Raw genomic sequence first — 20,202 nt, 5'->3', positions numbered from 1 at the left:
TTATTAATAAATTAATTTAATTAATTATTATTTTATAATTTTTTTTTATATTCTGATTTTGGAATGGACTAAAACTAGTAACAACGTTTTCTGATAAGTTAAAGTGGCTTAAAACTCAGTTATCCTGTGAACTTCCTTTCAACCAGTTCTAATCAAATTAGTTATCTTAAAACAACCTTTTAAATTTTTTTAAAGTGCCTTCAGCATCTTTATTCCATATGTTTGGTGTGTTTTAAACATCAGACTATTTGATTCTAAAAAAAATAAATATGTACGCAGCAGTGGTTAATAATTTGAATCCACTGCAAAGTTTTACCTTTTTCTTTTCCATAAAACGTGATATAAAATGTTTTGTTTAAATTATTATTTTTCGTTAAGGTTCCAGTACCATTGACGGTGGGATAACGTGGCGTTTGGCGGCTTTTCAATTCATAATTAAAAGAACAAATCTTTAGTATAAAAAAATCAAACAATTTGTCATAATATTGACTTTTATAAAAAGAGTTATTATAAGTCAAAATTTCTGAGTAATTATTATTTTTTTATATTTTGGTTTGAATGTGAAAATACGTATTTTTTTTGTTGTTGCTATTAGATTAAGCACTTAAAGCTTGTAATTTGCGTATTTTCGATCGAACGAAATATAAGCGAAAAAATTTTAAGACATTTTTTTGGAGAAAACTAACCAATTTTTCATTGCTTCAAGGCGATTAAGGTGTCCCTTTAAAGCCACAAGCCATCGAGTTTAATGTTTCGTAGTACACACGAAAAGTGTAAGTAAATACCACAACAGAAACTAAATTTACTATATTTCATTACTCTATTAAGAATAGGACTAAAAAAATGTCCATATTAAAATATGTAAATACTTTTCTATTGCACCAAAATTAGTTTAAAAAATTAACAATATTCTCAGTCTACGTAAATATAATGTAGCCCTTAAAAGTCATATCGCAAAACACGGTAAATAAATAGCGCTATAGATAGTAACAGTGACATAGAAAATACCAAAACTAAAATCATTCAAACATTTAATTATTTCCACATACCAATCGGTTTAGGTCAATACTCTTGCATTATCCTCTACTACAAAAGCCGCGTGTAGCCAATTGAGTCGTCGAAACGAAACGTTGCCATGCTAACAACAAACACAAAGCACAAATTGTATCGCTACGGAAACCACAAATAAAAGGGGCACAAACAAACTTACTAACTTTCTGGCCGACCACGAATTCGATTATTTTTTCTCAATTTATTTTGTATTTTGCGAAACTTATTTTCACATAACTCATTTGTGTGTATGTGTGTTAATTTTTATATATATTTTGAATTTTTTATGCCAAAGCAATGCAGAAAAATCGAAAATAATTTTCACAGAAGAAAAAAATCACTTTTTTCTAAACCAACAATAACGTGCTGGCAGTCTATTGACACTCAGTTTTTCCTTTTATTTAAAATTTGTTGTCGTTTATTTAAAATTTTACACTCGTTATTTGCATAAGTAAATTTTTGCCTTGAACTCATTCGATTTTACACGAAACATTTCACTATTTGCGCAAGGCTTGAGCATTAAAATAATTGATTCATTCAATATTAACAACTTTGCACTGCCTGTCGCAATGTGTCTGCTTGTTATCCTTATTATCCTGTTTTCCTTTTATCTTTGCGTTCAATTTCGTTTCATACAACACAAACGAAAACGACGACCATGACGGCAATGGTGATGGTGACGACAACTAAGACGACTGCACGTCACTCATGCAACACGACACTACTACCACTGTTGGCCGTCTGTTGGTGCAGCGAGCGTTTAGGCCCAATTTGACCAGAAGTGCCAGCCAGCTATTGTCACTGAGTTAATAGTATAGAGCGAGATTTTAAGTCACTCGGCCCAATTTTATTCAAAATGTAGAATTTAAAAGGCGATGAGCGCTGCTCAACTACAACACGACCGCTTGCAGCCGTAGCTCGTCGACAACTGCTCGGCCAAGGGTGCCGCACATATTCAAACAACCACCCCCGATTTGGAATCCAAATCGAATGCCAGTGTCGATTGCCGAGCATTGCAAGCCGAGTGCAATTATTATTCCTTTTCGCCCACAATTGCATACAAGCCGCAGCTTATTGGGGGAACTGTTGAAGATATTGTAATATAAGCACAGTTAGGTTTTGCCCATTCCTCTTCAGTTCAACCATTCGCAGTTAGTCAAAGGTGTCGCATTGCTCCTTGTTGAAAACAAAATTCACATACTACGCGCTCTCACTCTCACTTGCTAGCATGCGAAGGGTGAGTCGGCGCAGTACGCATTAGCTTACCTTCTCATGTGCTTTCGTTCCCTCTTTCTCTCTTTTTTGCTCTCTATTTGAATTTTCCTTCTTTCTTTGCGTTTTTATTCGCTCTCTCTCTCATTCTCTCATTTGCTCTCCTTCAATTCATATCTATGTTGTCCTATTGATAACATTTTTCCGGTTTGTTTATGTTTTCCTTAGCGTTTCCAACCGGCTTTTCGACCAAACGAGGCGTATACGTAACCAACTGAGTTTTACATTGCCTGCAGCCAACAAAGCAGTCAACCAGGCAGTTGGTTATTATTGTGCTCTAGCTGTCAGTTGCGGTCTATGAGTGTATGTGTGTTTTCGTGTGTGGGTAGGAGCCAAAAATAGCAGATCGCTTAAAGCATCAAATTATTTTGTTTGCAATTTATACGCTGCCATACTGACAGTTGGTTTTCGAGTCTGCGTGTATATGTGTGTGTATGTGTGTACGAGAGTGGGTGTTTGTGAATGCCATGACATATTTGTGGATGTCTATCCTTGATTGAATAAGTTTAATACCCTTGTCAATTTCGCCTTTTGTAAACACATACACACATCCTTCAGCGAATTTTGAAGCTGTCTTTTCTATTGGATCAATATTTGATGCTCCGTTAAATTTATTTATTATGAGCTCCATTTGGTGCTCTGATTTCGTAGGACTACAAAGTGCTCACTGGTGCTATTCAAGGCGTAATTTTAATTCTATTTAATTGAAGACTTCTTTTTTATTCATTTTGCATTAAAATTTCTTTTTCGAATTGACTCTTAAAATAAAAATAAACACTCGAATGGGAAAATGGAATATATAAGTATAAGTAACTCACATGAGTCTGTGGTTCGCAACGTAAAAAAAGGAAAATATGGCGTTAAAAATCCACCAAAAGTTGATTTGCCAATTTTTGTCAAAAACAAAGAACGCATGGTCTGTCACGCGTCCCATATTTTGCAATCGTTACCTTACATTAAATGGAAGAGACGATCTTGCGAATCCTCACTTAAGCCTCATAAAAGCACGGAACGAATCTAAGGGAAGGTTCAGCGTACCAGACACGGCTTGTTTGGTTGGTTGGTTGGTTAGAGTGGTGATTCATCCAGAATCCAACTAGCGCTTCCGCACCATTTTGTTGCCACATCCTCGTTACCAAATTGTTTAACAGTTATTTGCAGCAGGACTATATCCAGTCTGTGCGGTTTAGGAACCTTATTAGGTTGTTGACGTCTACGCCAGACAGTTGCTCGAGACTCTCGAACAGCGGTTTGCCCAGGGTTAACATTCTGTCCTTCCATAGGGCAGGGCATTCACAGAGGAAATGGAAGATTGTTTCTTTTTCCTCCGGTTGTTTACAACTATGACAGTATGTGTTGTGAGGGATGCCCATTTTGACGGCTTGTTCTCCGATAGACCAGAAGCCAGTTATGACTGCCGTAAGTCTGCAGGTGTCCCGTCGTTTCATGTTTATTAATGTCAACGATTGCTTGAGGTTGTAGGTGGGCCATAACGTTCTGCTGATTTTGCATTTCGTCTGGTCTCTCCATCTACAATCTGCAATTCGAAGGTATTTTAGGGAAATTGCATTCTTGACCGCACCTAGTGGAGTGAATACTGGTACTGCAAGAGCGCTATTCATGGCAGATCCCCCTCTTGCCAGTTCATCAGCTTTTTCGTTACCTTCTATGTTCCGGTGTCCCGGGACCCAAATCAAGGTTACTCTATGGTTTTCACTCAAGTTGGTGAGGCTATTCCTACTTTGCTCCACCACTTTAGAGATTGTTATAGTCGCGTCCAGCGCCTGGATTGCGGCTTGGCTATCCGAAAGAATAGCGATATTGCCCTTAAAAGAAAAATCTGCGATTAGTAACCTACAGGCTTCCCAGATTGCTAGTACTTCCGCTTGGAAGACGCTGCTGGTATTAGGGAGACGCACAGATTTTTCAATTCCAAGTCTATGAGAATATATACCAGCTCCAACACCACAATCCATTTTACTGCCATCTGTATAGACTGTGGTATCGAAGTTGTTTAGAGAGAATCCCTTATTCCATTCTTTTTTAGATAGAAAGAGTGTGGCAAAATTCCTATTGAACGTTACCATCGGGACGATGTAGTCAGTCCTCACCGAGGTTAACTGAGTTTGTCGCAATAATAGACTAGCGTGACCATAAGTTTTTTCTTTCCAGCGACCCGCTTCATTTAACCTAAATGCACTCATGGTTGCCGTCTATTGGAATAACGTGTGTCAGAGCATTGAGAGCCTCTCTAGGACATGATCTGATTGCACCGACCGTTATTGCACAGGCTGATCTTTGTATTCTGCCGAGTAATTTGGTATTGTACTCTCTCCCTAGAGCTTTCCACCAAACTACCGAACCATACGATAGAATGGGTCGTATAACCGCCTTATACAGCCATAATGTATGCCTCGGTTGAAGACCCCATCTTCTTCCAAGCATACGTTTGCAGGCATATAAAGCACGGCTTGTTTACTGAGACCCGAAATACCCTACTCATTCCAGTTGCCTTGATTTGTTATGGTGACGATTGCTCGATAATGACGTCCGCCAATGACACAGATGGCTTGTGTTCCAAATTGAATGACTAACTCGCCAGTATTTCTCGTTTTTCCACTACAAGAAATCTCCAACTTTTCTCCACTAAAGCCGGGTTGACCCTATTTATCAAACATAGCAGTGTATTAAGTATTTATGTAAGGGGTTATATACAGGTAGAAGGCCGAAAAAAGCGAATTTTCCAAAATTTTTTTTAAGAAAACTTTTAATTTTATTGATCCAAAAATTTTTACGCATATAATGTCATATTTTAACTGTATTTCAAGACTTAGTATTAGTAAAAACATTTATTTTGAAAGGAGCTACGGCTGATCTCCGAGAGCTATTCTCAAAAAAGACGTTTTGCGATGACCACTATATTTCTGAACTGGATCCTCTGAAATTATTTTGTTAAAGTCATCTAGTAATTAGTCGAAGGAATAAGCAAAAAAAATTTTTTTGTCAAAATGGCGGTTTTTAAAAAAAACATCGATTTTTGACCAAAATTTCGGCCTTAAATTCTTTATAAAAAAAAATATTTGTTGGTGAGAGTTTTCGATTAATGACTAAAAAATATATTTCAGAAGCTGGTGTTAAAATTTGAGAAATCGGTTTAGCTGTTTTCGAGTAATGTGGGTCACCGACTTTCAAAACACGTGTTGAGAAAAACGCATTTAAAATTTGAAAGTCACGCCTTTTCAAATTTGCGTGTAACTTCGAAAATATTCCCGGGGCGATATTAAATTTGCTGTGTGTATTCTTAGATAAATGTACATTAAGAAAATAAAATAAAAACATCGATTTTTTTAAAATTCTAACTGTATATAATCCCTTAACAACTAGAGTTAAGTGAAAATCGATGATACACCAATACCGATCGTAAATAACCACAAAATATTGGGAGTCGACTTTGGTAGTTTTCTCTTTTTATCGGCGAATATAACCGCAATTGCCTACTAAAGTACAAAACCGCAATAAGAAACTCAAATCTCTTGACCGTAGCACTTGGGTCACAGATAAAGAAATGCTGCTGACGGTATTTAAAACAAGCCGGCCAGTTTTGAAATACGGAGAGACGGCCTGCCAAAATACTACCACAGATTGCCTCCTGATATTTCCCCTAAAATATCACCATAATGAGACTACTATGCTACCTGATAAGGAGTACAGTAACATGATCGGCATCAATTATTACTGGCTGCTACCACAGAAATCACCGCAGAAGGCACTTTCTAGAGGCTGAGCAGGCCAGCAGGCATCTCTTAACTACACTGACAAAATTCAGGATTAAACACGACCAGTACTACCGGATCAGGTAGTTTACATACAGACATTAAAAGACATTCATTGGGAGTCTCTTACGACATTCCTAAACTCCCGACCCCTGAATGTCATCATCGCAGTCCAGCCACTATACAGACGAGAAACTTCAGCTGCCAAGTGAGATCCGCGATATCTCGACCAACTAAAATGTGTAGACTAAACTACTACCAATCAAGAATCAACTCCGACGTACTCAACATATGTCCAGTATGTGAAGCTACCTCGCTTCATATTAACCACCTACTCAGATGCCTCCTTAAACTCACTCATTTAACAACCCTCTCCCTGTGAATGCAACCTCTTCCTCGCCTATTTTAAAATGAGCCTATTAGACGATGATGATCGGTAACTAATAGGACTATGAATAAGTTCGTGCGGTTTTTTTTCGAAATTTGAAACTTTATTGACGTAAAATGGTTACAAATTTAATATTCAAAATATTGTCCATCGCTTACTACTACTTTTTCCCATCTTTCTGGCAATTCACGGATTCCCTTTGTGAAAAATTCGGTCGGTTTTGCCGCAATCCACGAATCGATCCATTTTTTGACTTCATCGTAATTACGGAAGTGCTGGTCAGCCAGGCCATGTTGCATCGATCGGAAGAGATAGTAATCGGATGGCGCAAGGTCTGGACTATACGGCGGGTGGGGTAGGACATCCCATTTGAGCGTTTCTAAGTATGTTTTGACCACTTGTGCAACATGTGGCCGAGCATTGTCATGTTGCAAAATAACTTTGTCGTGTCTATCGGCGTATTGCGGCCGTTTTTCTCGCAGTGCTCGGCTCAAACGCATCAATTGTCGTCGGTAGACATCCCCCGTAATCGTTTCATTCGGTTTCAGTAGCTCATAATACACAACACCCAGCTGGTCCCACCAGATACACAGCATAACCTTCAGGCCATGAATATTCTGCGCCGACGTCGATGTTGAAGCATGGCCAGGGTATCCATACGTTGCCCGACGTTTTGGATTGTCGTAATGGACCCACTTTTCATCGCCAGTCACAATTCGATGCAAAAAACCCTTTCTTTTGTGCCGTTGAAGCAGTTGTTCGCATGCCATAAAACGGCGTTCAACGTCTCTTGGCTTCAATTCATACGGCACCCAATGGCCTACCTTTCGGATCATTCCCATGGCTTTTAAACGTTTGGAAATGGTTGATTGATCAACTCCCAAAGTTTTTGCAACCTCTTCTTGCGTTTGAGCCGGATCTTGATCGAGCAATTCCTCCAATTCGGTATCCATGAACTTTGGCGGCGCACCCTCGCGTTCTTCGTCTTCCAAGCCAAAATCACCACTTTTAAAGCGTGCAAACCACTTCTGGCACGTTCGCTCAGATAGAGCATGCTCACCATAAACTTCCACCAAGATACGATGACTTTCGGCTGCTTTTTTCTTCATATTAAAATAATGAAGAAGAATTCCCCGCAAAAACACATTATTTGGCACGAAATTCGACATTTTCAAGTGTGGTAAAAATATTGTTGTTTACGCTTCAAATAAAAAACTTATACTGACGTTTGTGCCTTACGACAGTAGCTCTCCAATGAATGTTTGGAAATGTGGATCGATGGAATAATAATCAAGTTACGCCATCTGTTGTAAAACCGCACGAACTTATAAATAGACCTATTACACCATACTGGTACAGATTTATGAAGTGGTACAACAAACACATCGACCCGAATTTACTCGCATACATGTAATTGGTAAAGGAACGGAAATAAATTGTCTACTCCGATAAAAAAGGTTTAATTTAAACGGCGTCGGCTCCTCGAGTGTTTATTGGCACGATCTTCCCAAGTAATAATGTTCAGATATTGCATTATATATCAAGTTTCTTTTGGGGTTGAGAGCAGTATGGTGTAGATGGCGTTCTCTGCAACTAGAAAGTCGCATTCAACAAAAATACAATATTTTTTCAAAAGTGCATATTTCATTTGCGTGCATTAGTGCATTTAAAGTAATAAGGAAAATAAAAATAAGTACAGTGCACTCGCGGTAACTCGAATAGCCGCTAAGTCGAACGACGTGCTAACTCGAACACATTTTTTCCCCTATTGACTTCTTTGTAACTCGAACAATAAAAAAGCGCTATAACTCGAACAAAAAAACAAATTTATTTGTACACACATTCTTTTCAAACATGTATATTTTGTACATAGATACATATGTAATAGTATATGTATATAAATTATATGTATACTAGTGTATTGTCCATATGAATATTTCGGCGTTAATATCCCGTTAGTTTTCTGGGAACAACATCTTGCATTGACCAAATTGCTTTAAATTTGTCATTTGTAGTATATCAGTGCACGTGAGTAATGGATCGTAAAAGGTTGAAGTGTTTAACATTAAAAGAGAGGGCTGAAGTCCTTAACAAAATTAAACGTGGACGTAGTGTTACTTCTCTAGCGAAGGAATATGGGGTAGCCAAGTCCACCATAAGTCTTATAAAAAAGAAAGATAAGGCAATTTATGGCTTGCACTAACGCTACCGGCAACCATAAGCTTAAACTTCTCGTTATTGACAAAGCAAGAAATCCTTGTGTTTTCAAAAATTTTAACTGTGGAGTACAAAAATTCCAAATCAGCCTGGATGACTTCGGCGATTTTCAAAGACTGGTTTCATAATTCGTTCGTGCCGCAGGTAAAATCCAGATTCATTAAAACAATTGTTTTAACCAAGTTAAATGACTTAAATATTTAGGTAAGAAAAAATTTCAAAGATGGGGACTACCTGAGAAGGCTCTTCTTCTAATTGATAATGCCCCATCACATCCCAACGAAATCGAATTAAAGTCCGAGGATGGTTTAATTTTAACTATGTTTATGCCGCCGAATGTGACACCATTGATCCAGCCAATGGACCAAAATGTAATTCGTATAACGAAACTATACTACAGAAATTTTCTACTGGCTTTTTCAACAATCGATCGAAAAATCGATATCGATGACTGTTTTTTTAACATAGCACACTCAATTGATAAGTCGAACAAATTCGATAAATCGAACAGCGCCTGTTTTAATTAGTTCGAGTTATCGCGAGTGCACTGTACTACATTTCACCAACAAACTACATAAAACTAGGTATATTAGATTGGCTTTGGCTTTCCAACTTTTTTAATAATTCAAAAGACGCTGACAAATCGCTCTAAGTATGAACTTGCATTCAAAGCCATTTCGCATCAAAAAATGTCATTACATTCTTCGGTAATACTCTCAGTGCCAGTACTAACTATCGTCAATAATTTCCATTTTGATAAGAAAAAAACAAACCCGAAATCTTTTGTTATAAATTCATCAGAATTTGAACTAGGTTCACGAAGCGTTTTTGATATTTCAACAAACGAGACCAGCGTTGCTAACAGTCACTTTAGGGCTCGAAGTCAGTTGATGCATTTCTATTTTTGTCAGACCCTGCCAGGTTTTTATGGATTCCGTTTGAACCTTTGCCCAAACTTCGCTTACAAATCGTATTACCTCTAAGGCATTTATAATTTTTTTAGTCGAGCTAGTCTCTAAGCTTACCCCGATATGCTTAATTTTTTTAATATCAACTGAACCCTCTTGCACGAGCAATTTTCCCAATAATAAGTAGTTTTACTTTTTCTCCTGCCATATTTGCACACAATAGGACAGTCAGCCGTTCCTTTGATAATTTGCCACCGCGGCATATCTCATTTTCTAAAGCTAAAGTTTTTCAGAATTCCCAGAGAGAACGTAGGTTCAAATCTCGGTGAAAAACCAAAATTAAGAAAAACATTTTTCTAATAGTGGTCGCCCCTGGGCAGGCAGCGGCAAGCCTCCGAGTGTATTTTTGCCATGAAAAAGCTCCTCATAAAAATATCTGCCGTTCGTATTCGGCTTGAAACTGTAGGTCCCTCCATTTGTGGAACAACATCACGCACACCACAAATAGGATATATGTATATACTATATATATACATATATAAAGTCGTCACTGTATAATGCTGATGAGATAGACCTTTTCTTCAGAGGATTGCCAAACAAAAGTTTATATATACAATATATACGGATGACTTTATACCAAACGTATTGGGCCATTGACCCATTCATTGGGCCAGTCTGCGATACTTTCGTAAGAAGTGAAGCGCTCTCTAATAAGGGATGACTGCATTGATTGAAGCAGATGGTAATCCGAAGGAGAAATTGTGAAATTCCTTGTGAAGTCTCTCTAAATATTTCAGGACCGAATTAGCAACGTGTGGACTGGGGTTGTCATGCAGCAAAATCAGTTTGTCATATCTACCATCCCATTCCGGCCGCTTTTCTTTCAGAGCTCGATTCAAACGCATTAGCTGCAGTCGGAAACGATCACGAGTGATGGTTTCAGATGGTTTAAAGAGTTCATAACAGATGACACCCTTCTGATTTCACCAGACGCACAACATAACCTTTGAAGCATGAATAAGCTTCAACTTTTTCGGCACTTAGGGTTATCATAATAGATCGATTTTTCATCGCCAGTGACGATGCGATGCAGAAGACTTTTTCTTTTCTGCCGTTCGAGAAGCATCTCACACATCACCAAATGTCTCTCGATATCCTCTTCGAATTTTTTCGGTGCCCCTTCACGATCTTTATCACTCACGTCGAAATTGCCACTCTTCACAAATTGTATTTAAAGGAGCATGATTACTGTAAATACTGATCGATATACGACAAGTTTCAGCTGCACTTTTCTTTAAAAGATTATAATGAAGCATGACTTCCCGCAAATGCTGTTTTTTCGAGACGAACGTACACATTTCTGACGTCAGATAAAAAAGGATCTTTACGATTCAAACGAATGCCAACTACTGCGATCGAAACCTCACATATACACCTTCAAATCACCAGTATGTTACTAGAGGTGAAAGTGTATACCAATAAAATGTTTGCGCTAGCACAGCAAGTTATGTGTGACGCTTACGAAATTGACTTTTGGGCTATGCTCCGTGGCCTTTTTCCCTTGGAACTCAACGTAGAATTCGAATTTGTGGGGAACAATGCGAAGAAAAGTCGTTCCAACAAATTGAACCACCCTAATATGCATACATATAATATATATTTAAATTGTTGTAAGTCTTTGTAGTTATAACTCAACAATTCAGGGACGTATGTCACAAACGCTCACAATTAATTTCTTAACTCAAGTATCAGAACTCCTTAGAGAGTTTACTATTCCAATTTGCTTGATTACCAAGCTTGTCATTTCAAGTGTCGTCCATGAATAACAGAACTTCGGTGCGCATTGCTTTCAGACGCATTTCCGCTTAGCCAAATTGCCTAAACAAGAAGCGTGGAGTAAAGTAAAGTTGGGAATGTGAAAATGCGCACAAACACTTACACAGATCTACATACATACAACAGCATACGCACACATTCAAAGTTACAAACCAACTTTTATTCAACCGGCCTTAATCAGCCGTTGTGGCTGGAAATTGGGAATAAACTCTTTCGTCTTTCGCTGCTTTCCGCGCGTCTCACCTGCTCCCGAACAAAACGAGACCAAATTTCGTAAATTTGACATTTTTTTGCTTGTGCGAAATGATGCTTGTGATGTGCCGTAGCGCTTGTTTCCTTCGATTGGTTAGTGGTTAAAACCCGGCTCAATGGTTAAGTGGCTATGAGCGACAAGTGTTTAATATGCCACAAAAGTAGTTGCGTCTATACGCGCCACTTTGACAAGCGCACACGAAACATTGTTGTCAACTTTATTTACAAGGACTTTACATTTCATTGCAGGATAACTACAGTGAATGGAAACTAGCGACAGTAGCAAAAGCAGCAACAACATCAACAAACAGCGTACATGAGGTGGAGCACAACCGTATTGCACAAGTAGTGGTAGAAAAGAAGAAGAAGAAACATACGCATACAGCAGCGTAAAAGCACACAGCAAAATAAACGAAATTCCAGAGACATGTTGGCCACCACCGCAGCAGCAGCAGCAGCGGTAGCATCGACAACAACATCATATTCAACAACTGGCGCAGTGGAGCCGTCAGCCAGCATCCTGATGACAACAAAAAGTGATACAACAACAACAGATACTAAAACAATGCTACATGGCACACCATCCATAGCAACGATGTCATCAACAATAGCAACAGCAACAGCAACAGGAATAGCAACACCAATAACAACGATTACCTCAGATCCGGGCATTTTGTGCTTTCATCATTGCAACGTAAAAGTTTTCTGCTTTCATTTGCCTCATCGCTGCCCCAAATGTAAACAAGTATTAGACACTGGCGATGATGTTGGTGGCGATAACGGTGCCGGAGGTGCCGCCGACGAGGAGGACGAGGGCGATGCTTGTAATAATGAATTGGGCAGCAATGGTTACAACGGCGCTGGCGGCGCTGTCAGCGGTCGAAAAGGTGGTGGTGGTGGTGTTGGTGTTGGCTGTGGCATCGTTGGCTCTACACGATTGCTGCCTTTTCGTTTGCCTTATCCGTTCATACGTGCCTCGCAATATCCCTGTGCGATTGTTTTGCGTCCAACCACAGGCGATTTTCTCAAGTGAGTATCTTACAGTACCTGTTTAAATTTTTGTCGTACGTATTCATGCAAATTTATTCGCATATGTCTGTACGTATTTTTACCGAATTTAAGTGGAGAAAAAGCGCATGGGCGAAAAAAATTTATTTTGCTGAACTGTGGCACAGATTTTGAGAAATAAGTGATAAAGAACTTTTTTAGAATTGTATATATCCTCCATAAATAATTATAATAATAAATTTTTAGAATGCCGAAAAGCTTGATAAGCAATTTTTAGAAATTTGAGATCTTAGTTTTTACAAAGAAAGATGGAGTACAAGATTAACGTTTGGTAGACACACCTACTTTGTTTGAAGTAAACTACACACTGGGGTAAGGTGTACCCCAATTCACAAGCATCTTTCCACAAATAGAACTAATGCATCTATATAGGCTTTTTTTAAGCATTTAGATAAAACCAATTAAAATGATTTTTTTAATTTATTTTAGACAAATATATCAGATAATATATAGGTTTGCGTTCTAAAGCAAACAAAAAAAGAATACATCGAAAAACTATCTTGGACTCCAGAAAACTATGGACACTAAACTATGCAACTATGGAAAACTAAACTAAAAATAATAAAAATAAATAAGCAGTCAAAACTTATCAACTTGTGGTATACACTTTACTTTGACGCTCACAATATGCACGTATATACATATTTAGCTTAGTTTTGTCAAAGGTGAATTTTTATCGTAATTGCATTTCTGTAAGGAGTGATTTTTTTAGAGGAATAATGGCAATAGTCTAGACGTCGGCCTCTAGAAGAAAGCGAGTTGGAACATTTTTTATCTGATTTGATGACGAAATAATTATGGCGATGGTATTGTCCTAGACTTGTCAATGGTGTACACTTTCTTTTGATATTGACTGTACATGCAAAAAAAGGTACGCGAACTACATACTGGGATAAATTTCACCCAATTACTTTTTTGATCTGCATATGTTCGGTAGACTTGGTTGATCCTCTAGATCGCATATAGACCAAAAATTGATCCGTATTAGCATCGAGAGTTTATTTTATATATTTTCTTTAATACACAGCTTGGATAACACTGAGCAACAAAAAAAAACTTTCGGAAAATATCTTGGAAACCAACACTTGTTTTAAGACAAGTAAGACATGCTGATTACAAATATAGAAACCGTTTGTCTCTATCACCCACCGTTGTTGAGATATTTGGCATTGACAATTTATATATGTTTAATATTGTATCAAAGCAAACAACTCGCAGGCAAGTCACAGTAGAGCATATATCGCTGAATAGAGTACTACTTAACATAAATACACATAGTTTAAGATATAATACACTTGTAAAATACATAGGTATAACGTAAAGTTCCTTAAATTGAAAGTTAGTTTGGTTTGAATTTCTTGGCTGTAGACTTGCGTTTGTGCTGACAATTTGGCATGTTGCGCTGAAGCATCCAGCAATAGTCGGCTAACATTGCTGCACTCCATCGACTTTGATAGCGTGACTCCATCACCGAGTTGTCCTGATGGAAACGTTCACCATGTTCATCACTAACAGAACCTAGGTTTTCTGGAAAGAAGTCGAGATGTGAGTCGAGGAGATGAATCTTGAGGGACATGTTAATATCTTAAAAACCTGACGTGATAGAGAAAAACGGTTTTCAGATTTGTAATCAGCATGAAAAACTGCTTTAGAAAATGTAATCATCAAACAAGATATTTTTGGGTTGTTATTCAATGTAATTTAAGTAGGCTGCTAATTTTTTGATCTGCCACATTTTATAATACTGGTAATGATGCAGTTTATTCGTGGTTTGCTAATTGCAGGGCAGTAGCAGAGTAGGTGTTCCAGTGTTCTCGTGTTGACTTCGTTACATATTGTACATGTGTCGTTCTGCACTAGCTTCAGTTTAGCCGCTTACGATGGAGTGAGACAGTGTCCCGTCAGTATCCCCATTACAAGCTTACACTCTTTCCTAGGAGGAGATAATATAGATTTTGTAGAGCTAACGTTGCGCTTGAATTCGCTTCTCGAATCATTTTTGCATCTCTATCTAGTCGTGGGTTGCAGAGAGGTGGTTGTATACCGGCCTGCTTTCGCTAGCAAATCCACTTTCTCGTTTCATTCAATTGAAATTAGCTTGATGAATAACTTAGTTGGAGTTAGCGTTTAAGCCTTTGTATATTCGGTTGAGGACATAAGACGCACTACCTACTGAGTCCTCACTGTATGAATTCGAAGAGTAAAATCGACGATGGTAAAATACAAAATAACGGTATATTTCCAAAGGTTAGAAATAGCCAAACCACAATCCATCAAATATTTTGTGGGATAACTCACACCACAGTGTGTCTACCGAAGGTTAAATGATATAATTGGCGCTTACACCCAGCTTCGGTTTTCCTATTAGTCGGAGGATGTTTTTCCGCAAATGAAGAGGCCTACAGTTTCAAGACGATCCCGAGCGGCAGATGGTTTTTTATGAGGAGCTTTTCATTGCCTGCCAAGGTGCGTTGCGCTATTAAAAACAACTTTTTTTTATCATTCTGGTATTTCATGCACGGCGAGTCGAACGTAGTCTCGCACGATAGTCTCGCATCAACTTATTCGGCTACAGCGGGCACCGAATAGATATATTAGATAAACTGGATGTTAATATAAAGACGTTTGGTCTGCATTGTCTCGCACTCTTCCTTCAGGACATACGCACGATTTCAAGAAGATGGTGCCATGCCGTATACGGTCAGAGAGACCAACTGATAAGTCGAATCTTACTATTTATTATGGATTTTTTTCCGCAGAAGTACCTCAAAAGTTAAGTCTATGGAAAAAATCCGCGACCATCTTATGACTAAAACAAAATATCGTTCGCGATTTAATGGCGTCCCGACATCACTTCTCCAGTGAGTAACGCGGAGTACGAAGCCCAGACTATAAAACTCTATTCGACTTAACGGTCAACATTTAAAGGAAATAACTTTTAAAGGATAAAATCCGCACTTGTCTTCTTTGTAATAGTTTTTGAAACAAACTTTTCCCAAGTAAAGCACGATCCTCGCACTCTTCCAAACTTACCTCTATAAAATAATAAAAAATAAATAAATATATAAATAAAATTCAAAAATATATAAAAAAATAATAATAATAATAACAATTATATAATTATAATAATTTCATTCCTCAACTTCAAGAGCCTTATCCTTCCAACCCTTACCCCCGCACAAAAGTTACTTGCACTGTGGCTGCTAAAACAAGCAAAAAAAAAACAAAGAAAATAGATAACACAGTTACAGATTGCGACAGTGGCGCCAGTAGGAGGAAGCGGGAAATCGCGGTAATAGCGCATACACACCAAATTTAGCGAAGTCCTCAACCATCTGACCCTTCTGCCAGAAAAATGTGGCACACAGATGGCGCTTCAAGCAACAAGAAGCAACGACAGGTGGACATTCACACTACTTAGGACTGGTAGCGGAAGACTAATCACCTACCCTGTCAGAAATCAAATAGATTAACGAAACCAACGCAAGAATGCGTATGCTCCCGAGTGGAGTGAACAAGGAAATAAAAAAAAAATTAGTCTTTAATTAAGCTTTTAGTTCTTAGCTGTGCCACCCGACACCCTGCACGCACAGCATATCTGTGCAAAATACTCGTATTGCTCTAGGGATGCGCTTATGTGCTTATTAATGCACACTTTTATCGATTTGTCAATGGACGTAATATACGAGTGCTGCCAAGGCGTATCTATAGAAGGTGGTGTCATTTGAGCTGTTGATTTTTACTTCTTCAATTTGTCTTTAAATTAGACATGGCAGTAAAACAGGATAACGCAAAGTTGTTGTTGTGTTGTGAATGCGCGATAATTTTGCTATTCGTCATTCACTCCATTCTGCTATTTTCTATATTATAATTATAATTTCAAAATTTTTGTTGTTGCTCGAATACCACCACATTGTACAGATTCTCCTTGAGTGCTGCGATCGAGTAGTGTTACATTTTTTCTTAGTTTACTTCATATTATTCTGTAGACTTTAGAAAATTAGCTTTAGAAGACTTAGAATTAGTTTTAGAAGAATTGACGACAAAATCCAAAATACTTCGATCACTTGCCATGGAATCGCTTCCATGCTTTTCGCGGCAATTCGAGACTTCACTCACATTGAGCAACGCTTCTTTTTCAGAACAAAACATAATAATTGATTGCAATAACTGCAGCTACTGTAATTACTTCATAAATCATTTTTTTGGTTTTAAATGCACACCTTTGTTGGCTTTGCTCTTCATCTGGTATTCAATCTCAATTTGTTCCTCTTCGCCTTAGTTTCCTACAATTAAACCTTAGCTTGCTAGCCACTAAATATGCGCTCATTTGTATCTCTCTGTCTATTTCTCTGTCCCACAGTGACTACAACAATTCGACGGATTTACATATTGCCGTGACGACCTCAACGGGCTGTGTTGTGGAATTTGATCGACATGGCTTGCGGCGACATCGTGCCGATAATACTCGCATGAACGAATGGTGGCAATGTCTGCTGGTCGGCGATGTCCCCGAACCATGGTATGACTACTGGGACGAGATATTGCAGCAGGTAAGTTATGTTTGACTGCAACTGCAACAACAATAATAACGCAATAAAGCATAGCATTCATATGTGCACATACGGCTTCGGCATGCTTCATAGCATTTCAAGAAGGAATGTTAGGCAATTTGTGCCACAACCACTACTACTACTTCTACTACTACTACTACTACTACCACATGCACTTGTATTTGTATTTATATTTGATTGCCGTGTGAAAGCTTACAACTGTTTTTCCACCCGCAGATTTGTAATCAGCCCGATCGCTGGACCGTCTCCCATTACCAGGAGGATAGCCACAATTGTTACACTTTCGTATTGGCATTTCTGCAGGCGCTCGCCTATGACAAGCTCAGCGCAGCAGCACGCTCCAAAACCAGTTTCTGTGAGAAATATATAGTTCCTAGAACCACAACTGCCGGCAAGTATATATCCTTGTATCGCAAATTGCGAGATACGGGCAGTTATGTGCATCCACATCATCAACACCAAAGGCATTCCGTGCTCAAGCAGCAACATAAGCAACAGCAACAACAACACTACTATAGCCTGCAACATCAACACCAACAGCATTTGAAGCAGTCACGTGGCAGGTTGAGAATCAATGGACATATCAATGGTGGTGGTAGCGGTGGTGGTTCCGCATCCGCTCTGCTGGCTAATGGTGGCAAGGCAACCAGCATTATTTTGCGTGCGCCTAATCTCTGCACCATCGAAGAGTGAATCACTTAGAGTGCCAGAGCGGGCCATTCATTCATTCAATCATATATACAATTATGTACTTAGTGGGTCGACAGCAAACCAATTAATTGAGTATGCAGCCAAGACGTATGCCGGTGGTATCACAGCAGCAGAACGGCAGCACCAGCACGATCCCCAGCAACACCACCACCACCACTACATATTCACAATTAACAAGAACAACAGCTATACATATGCACAAATGAGTAGCTGTAGTCAAGAGTAGCATTTCCTGCCAGGCACCTACTCGTTGCCAACCAATAGCCAACGTTCCTCAACAATGCATCCTTTTTTGCTCGCCTTTGTGATTACTTTTGATCGAACTACTAAAATATACGTATTTTTATTTCTTTGAAAGTTTTCTTTTCACTTGCTTATAATTTTTAAATAGCATTTTTTCCTACACACTTTGGTCTCTTAAGTCTTACACATATAAGTGAAATTAATTAATTTTTGTGTTAAAAGAATTTTCTTTGTCTAAGTTAAAATTCAATAAAATAGTTTAGTTAATTGAAAATGCCTTTTTTTGAACAGTTTTCGGAAGAAAAGAGCCAGCATGAATGGGAAAATTTTCATTGTAGAAGAAGAAAGTAAATGGAGAAGTGCAGTGTGTTGTGAGGCAACAGGGAATTGTGATAAAATTTAATTAAAAATTGATTGTTACAAATATTTTTTATTAAACTTTAAAGGTGAAGCAATAAAGCAATCAGCAATGCAAAAAAAGAAAATATTTAAAAAGCAGTAGAGTACAAAGTTTTATTGGAAACTACAATACTTACTTACTTACTTAGCTGGCAACTACAACCAATGGTCGGTTTTGGACGCTATCAAAATGTTGCGCCAATCGCCTCTGTATTGCGCACGTTGACGCCAGTTAGAAACACCCAGGGCGGACAAGTCGTCGAAAACTGCACCTTCTTTGCTGGAGCATTATTGTTCCTTCGCTCAACGTGACCTATCCAGTGCAGCCGCTAAATTTTAATGCGCTTTACTATGTCGATGTTGGCGCACACCTCGATGTACCACCTTATTCGGACCATAGATCTTGCGAAGTATTTTGCTCTCGAAAATTCTTAATAACCATCCATCGGTGTTCGTCAATGTCCAGGACTTTCGTGTATCGAGAGAGGACTCTGCTTTTCAATTGCCTATCCAGCCCAAAGTGCCACCTGTTGGCAAGAGTTTTTCTTCCAGATGGTTTCCTAAATATATTGGCGTGATAAACGGAAAAAAAGGAGGAGAGAATGCCTCATAATTTCGAAGGGTGTTCTGTCATGGCTTGGCCGGTCATTGGTGTCAAAGGCAAAACGCCTATATGTTTCATATTAAAAAAATTATTTGGGGCAAGTAACATATGGGCTGAAAAACCGCGGGCCTAAAAAAGACAATACTTTTTTTTCAATATAAGCTTTTTTTATCAATGTATTGTAATTTTCAGCAAGAACAACGCAATCATTCCAGCGCCGCTTTAACATTTCAATACCACTTTTGTGGAACGATTTATCTTTTGCCTCAAAACACTCCTCAGTTTCAGCGGTAACCTCTTCATTGGAGATACATTTCTTACCGTCAAGGATTTTTTTTAGGTTTGCGAGCAGCCAGTAGGCGCTGGGACCCAAATCAGGTGAATACGGTGGATGTGGGAGAATTCGAAGTTCAATTCATGTAGTTTTGCAATTGTTTTGATTGACTTGTGACCCGCTCCGTTGTCTTAATGAAGCAACATTTCTTTCTTTGCCAATATATATATATATAATTGGCGCATGCACCCTTTTTGGGGGTTTGGCCGAGCTCCTCCTCATATTTGTGGTGTGCGTCTGGATGCTGCTCCACAAATGGAGGGACCTACAGTTTCAAGCCGACTCCGAACGGCAGATATTTTTTATGAGGAGCTTTTTCATGGCAGAAATACACTCGAAGGTTTGCCACTGCCTGCCGAAGGGCGACCGCTATCAGGGGCCATAATCTTTCCAGGCGATTGTTATGCTTTCGTGGGCTTTGGACTAGATTCGCCAGTTGCTGTCCACTCAGATCGTTTTGATTTCGGAGTGAAGTGATGGATCCATCCAAAAAAAAAGTCAGTGTTGCATTTGTTGCTATTTTTACTTCTTATTCATATGCTTCGTAAGAGTTTACAAATCTCGAATATCTTA

The 20,202-nt window shown here is 38.6% G+C and overlaps 2 protein-coding genes across 6 annotated transcripts in view; one reads left to right on the top strand and one right to left on the bottom strand.

Moving 5' to 3' along the window:
* The window catches only part of LOC128864563 (protein eyes shut), a 307,203-nt gene extending 305,216 nt beyond the window's left edge, over positions 1 to 1,987 (bottom strand). For 3 of the 5 annotated variants that reach the window (XM_054104288.1, XM_054104287.1, XM_054104289.1), the window contains exon 1: positions 1,050 to 1,987. The gene's annotated coding sequence lies outside the window, so the exon portion shown is untranslated. The remainder of the gene's footprint in view (positions 1 to 1,049) is intronic. The other 2 variants (XM_054104285.1, XM_054104286.1) reach the window with 2 other exon arrangements.
* The window catches only part of LOC128864565 (uncharacterized), a 71,383-nt gene extending 52,797 nt beyond the window's left edge, over positions 1 to 18,586 (top strand). Inside the window, exons 2-4 of the mRNA XM_054104290.1 lie at positions 11,946 to 12,725; positions 17,128 to 17,317; positions 17,555 to 18,586. Coding sequence (XP_053960265.1) covers positions 12,124 to 12,725; positions 17,128 to 17,317; positions 17,555 to 18,031 — 1,269 coding nt within the window. The 5' untranslated portion in view covers positions 11,946 to 12,123 and the 3' untranslated portion in view covers positions 18,032 to 18,586. The remainder of the gene's footprint in view (positions 1 to 11,945; positions 12,726 to 17,127; positions 17,318 to 17,554) is intronic.
* The last annotated feature ends 1,616 nt before the right edge of the window (positions 18,587 to 20,202 follow it).

Source organism: Anastrepha ludens, chromosome 5, assembly GCF_028408465.1.
Source record: "Anastrepha ludens isolate Willacy chromosome 5, idAnaLude1.1, whole genome shotgun sequence".
In the NCBI taxonomy this organism is placed as follows: Eukaryota; Metazoa; Arthropoda; class Insecta; order Diptera; family Tephritidae; genus Anastrepha; species Anastrepha ludens.
Note: the sequence above shows the minus strand (reverse complement) of the source record. Positions and strands in the feature narration are given on the sequence as shown.